This window comes from Anopheles marshallii, chromosome 2 (assembly GCF_943734725.1).
Source record: "Anopheles marshallii chromosome 2, idAnoMarsDA_429_01, whole genome shotgun sequence".
NCBI classification, from domain to species: Eukaryota; Metazoa; Arthropoda; class Insecta; order Diptera; family Culicidae; genus Anopheles; species Anopheles marshallii.
In genome coordinates this window covers 75558788-75574257 of record NC_071326.1, presented here as the reverse complement: position 1 = coordinate 75574257, position 15470 = coordinate 75558788, and the positions used below count along the sequence as shown (strand labels likewise).

Genomic DNA, 15470 nt, shown 5'->3' with positions numbered 1-15470 from the left:
CATCCGCACGTCGTGACCCTCGTTAGCCCGGCTGCTTTGCGACCGCTCTACGTCATCATTTAAGCTAATCTACATCCGAGGAAAGCTATTTCTTTCCATATCCATCGCACATCGCATATGTTTGCTGCGCCCTTAGCACAGGACGAAGGATGCATCATGATGTGCAGATTGGCATTTAAATTTACGGAAAAATTTCAATTAACCTCCCCGAACCGGAGGGAGTATTCTACCAAATTCCATCGCACGTGCCACGTGAACCGTCGAAGGGAGAAAAATCTCAAACGAAGAAACTTCCGGTGCTTGTGAGACCCCTAGCATTGTACGGCACCCGTCCTTCTTGGGATGTAAGATCCTCTGTAGTCTTCACCAACCCTCGATCGTAAGATTCGACGGAACCCCTAGATGTTATCTTGCGGTAATATCGGGCACGTGTCGACCTTCTCAAGAGGTGCCTTACGACGATGTCAATTCTACTGGAGGTCGAAGGTCTTTCAAGAAGGAGAAGAAGTTAAAAAGGAATAAAGATCCCTATCGCTTATAACGGCAAGATTGACACCACAGCCTACTACGTGATGATGATCGCGATAATTAGCTGTAAACTTCAAATCTCTAGTAACACTATTTACTAAAAGTTGCTGGAATGTATACTAAGGATCATCAACTCGAAAAAACCAAGCATTAGACGTTGTATTTTAATATGGTTTTCTTTATTATGTGCACCGTCAACCAGTATAAATAATTCTAATGTACTACCCTAAAGAAGTTCGTAACAATCTCTTATGTACTAGCTCCAAAAAAAAGTGCCTTACCAAACTACCTGCTACTACGAATATCTTTGATTCTTTGCTCGTGCTGTGTATTACCTTACCCACTATAGCAACTTTCTATTTCCTGCCTTGGATTCCCCAGTTGTTAGTGCTCGTTTTGTATTCTACAGCTTTTTACTTCTTTGCTCAGTCTTTGGATTGTTTGGGCAGCTTGTTGGAACTCTAAAACAGCTAACCGGAATCTCGGAATCTTAACCTCCCTCTTGCCTTCTTCTACCAGCGTTCTACAACGTTCGCCGACTAGCTTCTGCCATTGCGCAAAAATAAAAATGCATACACCAAAGAATTGGGCTGTATCTCAAACAAAAACCCCTAACGTACTTCACATTTTGCATGCATGCCCGACCATCCATCCAGGCAACAAATAAATAAATACTTATCAGGTAGAATGTCCCGCATGGACGTTTGCGTCTTTGCACGTCGGGCACAATTCGGTACGCCACCATCGACGATACGCTGCCCGTATTACATCAGTGAGCCTTGCGGGCAATGTGCAGGAAGAATCCGATACGATCCTCACTCTTCTCGCCGCACATATTACATTTGAACACATCGTCGTACCCGTGGTAACCCATGTGGATCGTGTACAGCACATCGTCCCGGAACGCAATGTCGCAGTACTTGCACTCGAGCGATCGTTCCTTGGGCGTGGCTGCGGAATCTCGTGTGGTTGCTACAGCGGGCACCGTCACAGTGGGTTCCTCGTCGTAGTGCGTATCCATCTCGGTCGAACCGGCTGAGGACGTTGCCGGTTCGCTGAGACGCTCCAGCTTGAAGGCACGACCCTTTCGGCGACTTCGCTCACCCTTACCGGTGGTCGAAGGTGTACGGGGGTTATTGGACGATACCGCAGGTGGGAACTCATCGAACGAAGGTTGAAGCAGTGCGGAAACCGTTTCCGACTCACTGTCCTCGACTACGTTCCGTCCCGCAGCAGAGGCAGAACTGTCCGCGGCAGCAGCCGTGATCTGTTTCAGCAGTTCCTCCCCAAGTGAACCACCGCTCGAGGTCGTCTTCACGGAGAGATCGTTGTCGTGGTCGGAACCGCTGCTGGCACTACCGTTCAGCTTCTCCCCGGTCAGCTGGTTCATCAGGTTCTGCTGGAAGCTTCTCGGCGAAAGTTGGGACAAACCGGCCTGCTGGTCGGCAAACATCTGGAAGTTGAGGTTCAGGTACGGGAACAGTGGCAAGTTACCGTTGGCAGCGGCACTCTTGAACATGTGCGCCAACGGGCTCGGGAACAGTTGGTGTGGGAAGAGGTTCCGCATCAGTCCATTCGTCTGACCACTTCCAGGAGGTGTGAAGGGAGTCGTCGGGGCGGTTGTCATGCCCTGCTGGTTAAGCGGCGTCAGAGGTGCCGATTGATCACCAGCGTTCATCAAGCCACTCGACGGTTCTTGCTGCTTGATTGACGGTTGCTGTTGTTGGTGGCTCTGCTCCTGCTTCTGGAGGAACTTATCGACATTCTTCTGAGGCTTCGCCTTTGGACCACGTCTCGTACCATAAACATCGATGATCGGCAGTGGGTTCGGCGTTCCATCCAGATTGAGCACCACGTCCGGCTTGTGTGCGTACTTGCGGAGATGCAACTTGAGCGAATGGCAGTACTTGGTGGCGTAGTTGCAATCAGCACACCGGTACTGGAACACATTCGAGTGCGATTTCATGTGCGAATTCAGCATCGACTTGTTGACGCAGCTATAGCTACACTTCGGACACTGGAACGGTTTCGAACGCTGGTGGTTCCGCAGGTGGTACTCCAGATGGTGCTTGTACTCCGTCACGAACGGACACTTCGGGCAGGTAAGCATCTTTTCCGGCTTAATGTGGACCCGGGTATGCTCCCAAAAGCTGAGCTTCGTCACGGCGATGAAGTCACACTGCTTGCAACGGAACTTCTTGACCTGTCCGTGCGAGTTCACCTTGGGCTTGCGGATGCCCTCCTCGTCTTCGCTGCCATCGTACGACACATCCTCACAGTCTGAGCCCGGTTCTTCCTCCTTGGTGGGTGTCTCTAGAGGTTCCTTGGGAGATTTCGGTGGCGTCACGTCCATTGGTGGTGTGTGCGTTGGTGTCAGTGAGGCAAGATCTACCTTGACTGCACTTCCGTTTCCTCCGTACATGCGGTTGGGCGTTGCCAGGCGCTGCTGTTGTTGCGTTGGTAGCTGATGTTGAGCTGACGCTGGCGGTGGAATCAGCAGTCCCGAATATCCCGGAGGCGTTAGTGGGTTAAAACCGAGCGGATTGTATCCCCCGGCCATGATGCCCGTTGTTCCTTTGCCCTCGAAGAAACCACTCTTGCCGCTCAGCGAGTCCATACTGTCCACGCTCTGCGGTGACGTTGGGTTCGAGTGTGCATCGCTCGACATGAGTGTTGTGTCTTGTTGCGCCTGGTGTTGCTGCTGATGATGCAGGTGACGGTGGTGGTTATGGTGGTGATGCTGCAGCGAATGATGGTGCGAATGGTAGTCGAGTGGTTCCGATTTGATCGTTAAATCAAACCAACCACCATTCGGTGTTACTGTCTGCTGCTGTTCTGCCGATTGCGGTGGTTGCTGCGTTGCCGTCATTACGGAATCGAAGTTCTGCATTCTGCGTGGAAGGGACGAAAAATAGACACAAAAAAAAAATCATCAATAAAACATGCCATGCTGTTTTGCTGTTTTTTTTCTTCCCCTTTCGCATAAAGGGTGCCTAATGTGTGTGTGTGTATGTGTTCGTTTCCTAGTCAGCAAACCACCCTAGTAGCCATAGGACGATTTCGTTCACTTTCTCCCCTCGCTACATTGTTTGGCTCACTCACACATAGCGAAAAAGGGCCCGCTTTTCTGGTACACGCACACAAACACGCGAGGAAAAACAAACGTCAATTGCGAGGGAGAAAAATCCCCCAAAATTAAATGTCCCTTCCCAAAAAGGGAAAAACAGGCTATGGATAGAAGATGGAACGGAGCAGAAACGAAAAAAAAAAACCATACATGCAGCATGGTCCAACCACAGCATCTCCTACTCCCATCATGGGTGATTATTTTTATTTTCATCATGCTTTTTATTTGCTGCTGTTTTGTTGTTTGTCATGAAGGAGCAGAGTGTGGGATGTGGGGGAGGGGGAGTTGGAAGAGAACGTTCCCCTTCTTTTTCACCTCACTCCACTTCCGCACCTCACCGCACTACACCCCCACCGATAATTGGACAGTTTTGGGTACTGTGTTTTATTTTCCGGTTTCATTCATAGTGCATGTGTGTGGGTACGAATTTTGTTCCAGTGGTAAAATGGTTCCAGTGTGTGTGTTTACTACGCGAGTAAAGTAAGGTTGGTTTCTGTTTTTCCTTTTTTTCCCTTCTCCTCTCTAATGGAAAACGAAACCAAAACACACGCTTGCCTGGTATGGCGCATTCTTTTGGCCAAGGATGGGGCGTTCATGGGTGGAAAATGGAGGAAAATGCGTACGTACTCCTCCTGTTGGATGCTTTGTCCTCTCTTTTAGCACAAACGTGGTGTGGATTTTTGCGGATTCTTATTTTTTGTGCCGTTTCGCTAACTTCTTATGTACGAGGTAGGGTTTGGGAAAATCGATACACCGGCTAGCGTTGAAAGGAAAGTTGTGCGTTTTGTGTAGCTTCCCGTTCTTATGGCGTGGGCCAAAAAGCGTTTCCCCTTCTTTTTGCTAGTAATCCAGAATATTTCCCTCGGTGGAGTATGTTTTTTACTCCTCCCTATCCCAGCTCCTTTGTTATTCGGTACGTTTCACGGGGAAGCATTTTATTATGTACTGCAGTCGTGAAGCACTCTACATAACGATAGTGTGATTAAACGGGAAGGAAGGAATCATTTTTCTTATTCAGACGAAAAAAGCAAGAATTTCGGAATATTGTATTGAAAATGTCTAACGATGTAAAACTAACTTAATCAGGAAGACAAAAGTATTCATTCATTAACTTGGAAGGAAAATGCTAATGTACAATGAAAATAGCATTAAACAATTGTGCTCTCACATCATCCTGATATGAAAAGATTCTTCTAGAACTCCTGCACTACAACAATTATTCCCAACACGTATAATTACTGCATGTTTTTCACATTAAAATTTCACTTTCACTCCTTCACGAGCCCATTTCGACAAAAGACCCACATTTAGCTTATGACAATAAGCTGTATAAAACGAAGTACGGTTTGGGAGGGAAGCAGTTTCAAATCACAACACTGCCGGAAAAACTAAACACTTTCCTCACGGCTCGTAAATAAACATTCGACTTTACGACCCCGATCGCCGACCGAAGATCTCATGCGACCCTTTACCCCATCGTACACGGTCCAGCATCGTGTAGGAGCTCCGTAAAGGGGGTAAGCAACGTACGAGACCCATCATCCCAACAGCAGTGGAACAATAGAAATATGTGCACTTTTCTCAGCTAAATCTCTGTTCCCTTCGATCGGTATGTTTTTATTTTTTTATAGCTTTTTCCCTACTTTCGACGGGTTTCAATCGGTTACGTACCCGGATCACATACAAGAAGGCCTGGAGTATCCCTTGCCGGCAGTCTCTGCCTGGCTCTTGCGGAAAAAACCTAACCCCATAATTTGACTTTCCCACTCCATTTCCCCCAATATCGTGGTACGGCCCATTTTGAGACCATTTTTAGAGAGTTCGCTTTGCTACCCACCAACCGATCGTACACCGATCGAACGGGTAGCACCAGAGCGAGATCCTTTTTTGCCGATGTTTAAAAGAAAGCCGTAGAAAAGTCAAACTTTCTGGCCGGTTGTAAAAATTTCGGTCCAATAATTGCACCCAAGGCTGCTGTAAACATGGACCAAAACGACCCTTAAATTGCCCGGCTTAAATCTTAAGGACAAAAGAGTTGTCCTTCGGCCAAAGGATAGGAGTAGCATTTGGGAGAAAGGGGCGTAACTGGGTCAATCAACTTTCGGCTGTACGTGTACGCGTTGTAAAAGTGAAATTTTGCCTACAGTGCGTTAAAATTGCTTTGCTTACCTGTACGTTTTCGATGCAAATATGACGAAGAATTCCTCCGGTGCTCGGGGTTCTCGAGGTTAAGATGTTGATGAGGGCACCCTGGTGCACGCACTACAACATTCCGCACAACCGGCGGAGTTGCTTAAGCACAATTTGTTTCACACTTTCAGTTTCGAATTTGCGTTTCTGGAGCACTGTTAACTAAAATCCTTCTTCTTGCAAGTTGTTTACGAATTGGTTTCCGTTGCATAAAACGCGGTAACTCTCTAACAACTGATCACAACATCACGCGTGTATTAAGTCACCTCCGTTTCGCCAACAGTACACTTATTTGCGAATTTTAGTTCACTTCACCAGGGAAATTCCAGTTGTTAGCTTCGTAGCAGTGAAAACAATATTCATAACACAAAACCACGCTTACTTTTCCAAGAGCGTCTGTATCCGGTAGGACCACACCACACACTGGCGATTTAAAAACTGATCTGAGATTTTTTGGGACCTGCCATACCACCAATATCCCTAGGGGTAGTTCCACAGTAGTGCGCGTGAGGGTGAAACGAGATGGAAAGAATAGAAAAAAGCAACCTTTTTCCAGTCTTATGTTTTCTATCTCTCTCTCTCTTTCTCGCTATTTGTTTCTTCCCTATTCTTGATGTTGGTTGTGTCTCCTTTGCGATCGTTCTCTCGCTCTATGATCTATTTATCTCTCGCTTCCATTGCTCTCAACGTGTCCATAGTAACCGTCAGTGCTAAACTGTTAAAAGGGAAAAGCGTTCTACGGTGAGCATCGGTGAGGTAAAGATTCGGAAAGGTGAAGCGAGACGCATCTAGAGACGAGGTGAGACAGAAGACGGGACCGAACAAGAAATATACGAATACGCGTCTTGCTCGGAAGGTCAGAAGGAAAATTGATTTTTCCTCCTTGAAAGCAGTGCGTTTGAAACTGAAAGTGTCTGGGCAACAGAGTGCACTTTGGCCACCGATACCGTTTCATCATTCCTTTTTTTCTTCTTCTTCGCGCTAATGTGTACCCCGTACCCTTTCGCACGCCACAGCTAATCACCTACCAAAATCGCAGTCAAGGTTCTGTTGTTCCCTCCGGTTGTGGCAAGTGGCAACTTTCTCCATCGGTATCGGTGTGAATCGTTTCGGTGGTTTATCCGGTTCGATTTCGTAAGAAAAATGGACGGATGAATGCGTTCGGACAAGTTAAACCGTATAGAACATAATATTGTTTAAGCTTTTTGACCATGAAGTTATGCTGCCACTGTAATTAAAAGTAAAATTATGTTTTACTAAACTTCACTATTACACCTAACTATTCTCATTGCCTTATAGCTAGGGAAACATTTATGCAATCTATTGAATGCCGGTTAGTTTCTACTAACTCGTAGGAAATAAATTGGAATCAAAGAGAAAAGTTTTAATTGATCGATAATGTAGTCTTCACCCTCATGAAAACTATTTTCCATCAGATGTCATATGGCGGGAAATGTTTTCAAATTATCATTTAGAGATTTTTATTACACCCTGAATATCAATTGACTTTTTTCCGTATACCATGCTTAACTTGGCTCTTATTTTAAAATAATTCGTTGATTATTATGTGCTCCAAGGGGACCATTTTTAAAAGTTAATAATTTATATGCCTTTATGTGAAATTGAATCATAAAACAAGTTCTGTTTTCTATTATATAACAATTCCGTAGCCATTGAGCAATATCAACACTTCAAAAACAAAAACAAGACAAATGAAATAAGTCGGAAACGCTATTAATGACAAAAGCTTTTTTGGTGCCGTGACCAGGAATCAAATATTGAAATATCATTTACACTCATTACGCATTAATTTGTGCATTTAAAAAAACCTTGTCTTTATAAGTGAGTTCATTCACAAAGGGAACGTTAACGAGCTATAAAAGAAAGTCCACTACCAAGCAGGACAACACAGAAAAGTATAACTATTAGCTGAAACATTTTTCCATTCTGTCTAGTCTTGACCTTCCCTTTAGCTCTCAATTGAAACTATCATTAAATTTTCAGAAATATTCTGCTCATGTACATTAACGATCGTTAGTACGATTTGTCTAAAGTTATCATTTAATAAATGCATACTTTACTTGTCCATTTTAGATATAGAAATGTTAACTGGAAATGATTTATCATGATAGAACAGCAAATTAAGATAAAAAATATAAGGGAAATGCTGATGGTTTTACGATCAAATTTAAAAGAAGGACAATGCTTTTTTTGCTGCTTTGACAAATTATATATAAAATGTCATTATTGGTGCCGTGACCAGGATAAACATAAAATTCTACAGATTAAAATATTTTCGTGGTAAGTGTAAGGAATGTTTACGAGCTGTAGAACAATGTTCACTACCAGTTTGCTGCCAATTACCAGCAACACAATGAAGCATAATTATTAGCTAGAATACAATTTCTCATTTCTTCTAGTCTCGCCCAAACACACAAATGAATCGCCAAATCGCCCAATATCATAGTCATCGAGTGCCGCGGCACAGTGTCGGGGTCAGTTTGTTGTTTTCTCACCCAGCTGTCCACCCAGAAGTGCCTGCGGCTACCGCTTTAATTGCTTTTAAAATGCACTTTAACGACACGGCCCACTACACCCGGATGGATTTTTAAGGCTACGGGGTGTGTGTGTGTATGTGTTGGTGTGGCGTAATAGCGGTGTTGTGCATCCGCATGGCCTCAAAGTCGGGGAGACAAATTGATGAAAATAAATATATTTTGTCAGCGTGGTAAAAACAACACACCGCCATGGGTGTGCAGCCGATAATGTAAAAATGGCCTCCATGGGCGATCCGGATGGAATCCGGATCCGGAGGAAGGCGCGTGGCACGGTGGACCACTTTACTGTTGAGTACGAGTGACCGATGCGGCTTTTTCTCATGATTCCGTTTGCCAGCGGGAAAGATGTATTATTTACACTCATAATTTCTACCCCTAGCCAGTAATAGTGTTAGTGTTTCGGTGGTCAGTTTCATACTCCGTAATCAAACCCGATTAAACAACGCAGATAGCACATTGCGGTGTGGAGAGTGTATCGGAAAGTGGTAGAAATAGGGAACAACAAAGTGAAAGAAATGGGAAACAAAAGTAAACAACTTTCACTTCCATACGCACGTATGCACATATCACTATCATCATCGGAAAATCGAAAGAAAAATTGTTGAACGAAAAAAGAACCGGGCAGGTTTCGTTCCACTTCCCTGCCATCCCGTTGCCGTTTGTCCCCTTTGGCATCCGAAAATGGGCAGACATTTTCTTACTACGCTCCTGAGCCCATCGGTTCCATCCGGCCGAGCCGACGAATACTCCCTCGGGGCTTTTTATTTTCTTCGCACATAGTACAGTGTACGGGCGTTAAAGGGAAAAACACATGCACACCCCAATGGGTGGAAAAAGAAGTACCAAAAAAAAACGGAAATCTTCTCACTAAAAGCAATCAGTAAAATTGTATGAGGGGGGGGTAAGAATATAGATTTTTTTCCTCCCCCATTGTTAGATTTGGTGCAGAAATGATACAAGAAACCCAAAATGTTACATTTAGCTTAACAGGAAAAAAATTCTACATATAAGTCAGTACACAATCATTGTACTTGTTTTCTTTGTTAGTTTACTCCAACTTGTAACATTATCTATTTTGTGTTTAAACTTTGTAAATCTTGTATCTTTTCCTTATTATTCTGAAGACTAATTATCGTTATAACATTAAAACTATATATTTTATTATTATTAGAAGTTGTTTAGAATTTCAAAGAATGCTAACATTTTTCTATATAATACAAAAAAAAATATTTATTGTTTTATTTAGTTTAACTATCTTCTCTTTATCGGGAAAATTCTATAAAAAAATCTAATAAACACGATATGATTATATATAAAATCAACATCACCAACAGTAATATGACAAAAGTAATAAAATGCTACAAAAGCCAAAAAAAAGGGCCAACCACACACTAACAAAAACAGAACAAAAACCTTTGTTCACTTCCGGTACGCAATACTGGCTCCCCTATTTTTATGATGGAATCCACCATGCTTTATTTATCGTGTGACGGCGCCATTTGCTATTTTCGGAGTGGGGTGCTTTCGGTGCTTCGCCCAGAAAAAAAGCTCCCCCTGTCTCTGCCGGCGTCTCATTTACAGCCGCCATTACCGTTTGGGGAGAATGCGTACGCTGGAGGGGGGGTGGGGGGATGTACAAACAAACACTCACACACACACACGCATACTTATGTACAAAACATTCAGGAAATGAAAGGAAATGGCGCTCGGGTTGGAAGGGGGAATAAATAAGAAGCGAACAATAAAGAAACCACAGCGCACAACGAATGGAATGGATGAAGGCAGCAGCATCAACCAAAAAAAACCCACCGTACTTCAACAACCGGCTTCCAACGGGATAACTCCCTACCGTGTTTTTATTCGAAGCTTCACTCGCCTCGACTGCTTCGATTCCCAACTGCTGCTACGGGGACATCCGTATACGCACACGCCGACAGCGGTGGGTTTTGATGGGTTTTTCGGGCACAACCACCCTCCTCCGAGGAGCGGCCGGCCAAGGGAGTGAAAGAAAATCCGACAAACAGTCGAACGAACGAGCAGAAAAAAAATCCCCCGGCACCACCAAACGAACGAATCCACATTTATTTATGGTCGCGCATTATCCCTCGATTCGTGCCGACGTGTATGCGTGCGTTTCGTTGCGTGCATCAGCAAACGGTTTTGCTGGGGTGGAACAGTCTTTTTTTACTTTTACATAGCAGGCGAATAGAAAAGGGCTCACGGGTTTGTTCGAAAAACGTTCCCATGGTAACCGGCAATCACCGGGAACGTGGAACGACGAAGGAGAAGTTGAGCTGGTTTTTTGTAGCTTGTATTTACTGACGGTTAGAAAACGGACGGAGCGCACGCATTGGTTGATTGCGTAAGCGTAAACATAAAAAATCAACTCAACAAACAGAAAAACACTCTCCCTTCCTGGACGGAGCACGAGTGAGGGAAAAAAGTGTTCTGCTCTCAACGCGGATTGGAGAAAGTTCCATCGAATGAGACGTTCTTTAGGAATGGTGGCCCTTTGTTTTTTTTTTTTTTTGTTGGGTTCGTTTCCCCTCCGTTGTTGTGTGCGTGGAGAACAAGGTTTTTCTCGTGGCGTTTTTTATGCAACATGAGATGTTGTGGTTTGGGAGTGGGTGCTTGATATATAAAATGGCGGCATTCTAAAACTGGCCCTTTTACACAACCAGTAATTGCACTTTCGTTTCATGTTCAGAACGGTTTTTTAGCAATGTAATGTTTTTTTTTTAATAAATATTCTAACATTTTGAACCACAGTCCTTTTTTTCTTAGTTTTTTCCATTCCTTCAAACGTTATTTATTCAGCGTTAAAACATAAAAAAATTGAAATAGAGACTTAATCGAGACTACATTTCACATCAATACTCCGATAAATTACTCTAATATAACTGGGATATCAGACAGTTTAATTGGACATGTTGTTGTCAACAATACGTGTTTATGTTCATGTTCAGAGGATGTAGATTGATGTTGCTAGATTTTGGATTTCTTGGGAAACTTCCTTTCTTCGGTTCTGGAAGAATACCTTTGGAGAATTCAAGAGTATTCCTCCAAAAGTTGCTCTAGAAGCTTTTCGATGTTATTGTTGTCAACTCCAATTGGATATAGTTGTTGTATTTCTCGATGTTACTGCATTCCTAAACTTTTTTCAACATCACCAGCAAATTAACGACTGGTTCACCGTGATTAGAGATGCTTCTGCAATGATCAGAGCAGCTTCTAAAGGTTCCAAATCAGTTCAAAGTTTCTTTATTGTTGAGAATTCGACACCAAACTAAAAAAAGAGTACCAGAAACTCAAATGATCGTTATGCGAAACGTTGCAAATAAAAGTAATAGTGAATGCAACATTGTTGGAAGTAAAACAAATGGCAGTAAAATTATCAGAATATTAGAAATCTGTAGATAAAAACGAAAGCTGCTATAAAAATGTTCATCAATCCCTTACTCTCCGACCGCAGCTTAGCGAACAAGCCATTTCTTTTGAACAAGAATATGAATATTAAAAACAACCCCGACGCACACTCATCATCCACCGCTCTGATAATGCTCATCAATAACCAAACATGCGAAGGCGTGTTCCCTTTGTAGCCATAAATTACACCAAGCCCAGGCTCGCGGCATGCACTCATCACTGTGTGCAGCGCGCCGGTGGCTGGACTTTATTTGCTGAGCGATTATTTATGGAAGGATTACTTGTAATCTTCCCACTGCAGGCGGTTTACAGCCAATGTCATTGTGGGTTATGGCGCCAGCAGGGAAGGCCAACCGTGTCCGAGCACGGTGTACCGGACGTTGTCGCAAACACGCAAACACCGTACAAACAGCATCAGCAGAGCGATGCACACAAGCTCGAACAAGTTGAACACGGTGTGCTTTGCCCAAACGGGGCCCAAAAGCGGCATTTCGGACTTATCAGTCGAGCTGTGGCGATGCACAGACCGTACAACCGATCGCTTATCACAGTGCGACGCAACGAAACAAAGCAAATGGCGTCGGGGAAAAAACAATGTGCAGCAGAATCCTACACAGCACGGCCCTGGCGTTCGGAAGGAAAAGCCCCCTGACGAGGCTGATGACACCATCGGCCGGGGTTGATTTTTTGATAATGTTTTCTTGATAATGAGGGCTCACTGTACGATGGGACGCAATATGCTTGATGATTAATTTCGTTGCGCATTGTTTCTCAGCGCTTTGAAACGGATGTGAAGAGCTTATTTGAAGTGTTGATGAAGGAGCATTTCATAGAGGGTATTGACGCATAGTAAAGCACAAAACATTAATTTACGCTTAGTCTGAAGCCAATTAGCTTCAGTTTGAAATAATTGAGAAGAATAATTACGTTAGCTCAATTTTAAAATTTATAATTTAAAAAATAATTATTGATTTAAGAATTATTCAAAGTGCTTCCGGACCGGTGTTTAATCCAATTTTTTATCATTTTGTTGAAATTTACATTTTTGTTGATCAATGAATTTAAACCAAATACAAACAACAGAAGACGAACGTCCAGTGTGAAATATTTCAATGAAAAGTTTCCGCTACTCACCACTAGAGGGCCAATCGTTCAGTTGTGTTTTTGTTAGCCAGTAAAACAAAGAATAGGAATTCTCCTTCAAGTACACCCTTACCTTACTGCTACACCAGTTTTTCCACCACTTTCACCTGTCGTAATCGTGTGTTTTATGCCGAACCACCGTTTCACCGCTCTGCTCACAGCCAGAGCTCGCTGTAGCGCTACTAGGTAGCGATTAGTATGGAGTCTGTCTGCCATTTTTGTACACAGTTTCACTCTCATTTGGAGCCTTGCTGCCTGTTCTGTTTGTTTTTTCTTCTCATTCTCAAACCTTTCGTAATATATCTCGTAGTTAGTTGATCTATATTTACTTGCCCGCCATTTTGCATTACTACCGTTTGCCCAATAAACCGCTACTAGCTGCAGAGATTCAGGCTGCTTCGCTGTGTTGTTTTACTTTATTTTAATGATTTAGTTTGTTCTTCCAACGATACCCAGTCACTTCCTCAAAACAAACCCCATGTAGACGTACACAGCCACAAGTCAAACACATTATCTCTCTCTCTTTCTCTTTCCCTCTCTCTCTCTCTTTCGCTAGTACACAGATATTATTAACACAATTGTGCGCCTAATTTTAAGTAGCCTGTACCAAGTAGTTGTGCTCTCATCTTTTGCTATCTTTTTTATTGAGCGACCCCGCCGCACAGGGCCGGGGATCGCTAGTAGCGATACATTATTCAAAGCAAACTCCCAAAACCCTTCACCAAAGCTCTGTAAGACAAAGAAACAAACCTAGTCAACGATTGCTCCCCTCCATCCATCGCCACTTTTCCAGGTGTCTGAAACGGATCTGGAAGTTATAGAAGCGACCGGTCGCAGTCCCGCGGAAGATTCTGGCCTCGGATTGGCCGCGACGATGCCGGACATTCGCAATCGGTACGCGGTCACTAAACGAGCCTGTGGACGGGTGGCGGACAGTGGGCTCACAAGTCTCCCTTCAGCTAATTTTAATCATTCTTTTCTTTCCTTTTTCTCTTTCTTCTCCCATTCTTTTACTTTTCTATAAATGTTTAACTCGTTCTTTTTTTTTTCGTGTGGTGATGTGATTGGATATATGATCGATTGTTGATGAATGTGTTGGTGTGTTTGCTCGTTGGTGTGTGTGTGTGTGTATTATTTTCTTTTTACTTTTTTCTTCATTTTCCCCATATCCTTCTTTCATTCAACGTTTTGGCCGCCATCCGCGATGTGTTCTATTTTTTCTTCCTTGGGTGTTGGGATGATTTGGGTGATCGCGGTGACACAGGCCGCCAGCACCGCTACCGTATCGGCCTATGTCGGCAGGACCAATCCTACACCATCACGCCTCGTCCCGTCACTTGAACGCATCGTTGGCCGATATTCCGCATAATCCACTCACGGTTACACCCAACCGCCTAAACTTTGCGGGCGGCCCATCCGCAGCCCACGGCATTGGCGCCATCGGTGGCTTGCATCACCTGAACCGCCACAAAATATCCTCCTCGTCTAGCGACGTCGTTAAACAGTTGAAGAATAAGGTGATTGTGTTTCGTTTTTAATTGCAGTTTTATTTTCTTTACCTTTCGCTTATTCGTTACCGTACCGTGGTTTTAGTTTTTTACTTCCTTATTTTGCGTTACATCTCAGTTTTTTACTTGTTTTTTGTTTTATTTTTGTGAGCACTCTGTTAGGAAGCAGGATCTTCTTTCGTTTGTCCGTGTTATTGAAGGATGAGAAAGTGTTTTACATTGTTTACCTTACTACACATTTAGTTGTTTGTTTATTGCATTACTTACACAACACCGTGTTGAAGTTTTTTTCCTCCTTTTTATCCACCGTTTTTTATCGCTTTTATTAAACGAACCGTGCGTCTCATTTGTAGCAAACTTCACGAAATACGTTTAATAGACCATATTTCGGTCCACTGTGTGCAACTCAATTTGTCCAGTCTTGTTTAACATAACCTCAATCTTTCCTACAACTTTTTCAACTGACATTTAGCATTTCTTTTCCACACCATACATAATTGCTGTTTGTAATCATGTTATGCCCTTTACGATCTGTCTGTTCCCTGTTCCAAAGCTCACCAATGACAGAGGTGCTATAGTATACGTTTACCATTTACCTACCTTAACTGTAATACTAGTTTATAGAAAAGAAAACTTGTCTAAGAGAAACAATCAATTCTAACCATAGTGTAGCGACTAAGCGTGTCTGTAGAAATTCGTTTATTAAACCAAAAAAAAAAACGCCACAAGAACAACAACAAACTTACCAACCAGTAAAACACCAAAACCCAAACATGCCAACACACTTCAAACCACAGCGTCTCCTCTCACTCATTCATTCTCGTCCGTCTCGCCCAACATATTCGTCACTCCACCGTGTGACGGCAGTGGTAATGCGTGTCGTTCGTGTATCATTGGTGTTGCGTAGCTGAAACGTGTTACTTTGCCCGTTCGACGACACCCGTCAACGACACAAAAACCACCGCAAACTTTCTTATCTTTGCATACTGA

General features: G+C 43.5%; 2 protein-coding genes across 2 annotated transcripts in view; one reads left to right on the top strand and one right to left on the bottom strand.

The window, feature by feature from the left end:
• The window catches only part of LOC128719790 (uncharacterized), a 56247-nt gene that overhangs the window by 33955 nt on the left and 6822 nt on the right, over nucleotides 1–15470 (top strand). The window contains exons 11-12 of the mRNA XM_053813426.1: nucleotides 13766–13866; nucleotides 14237–14489. Of these exons, the coding sequence (XP_053669401.1) occupies nucleotides 13766–13866; nucleotides 14237–14489 (354 nt within the window). The remainder of the gene's footprint in view (nucleotides 1–13765; nucleotides 13867–14236; nucleotides 14490–15470) is intronic.
• LOC128719791 (protein hunchback) lies at nucleotides 1298–3418 on the bottom strand. Its single transcript, XM_053813427.1, has one exon. The coding sequence runs from the start codon at nucleotides 3416–3418 to the stop codon at nucleotides 1298–1300; it is 2121 nt and encodes a 706-aa protein (XP_053669402.1).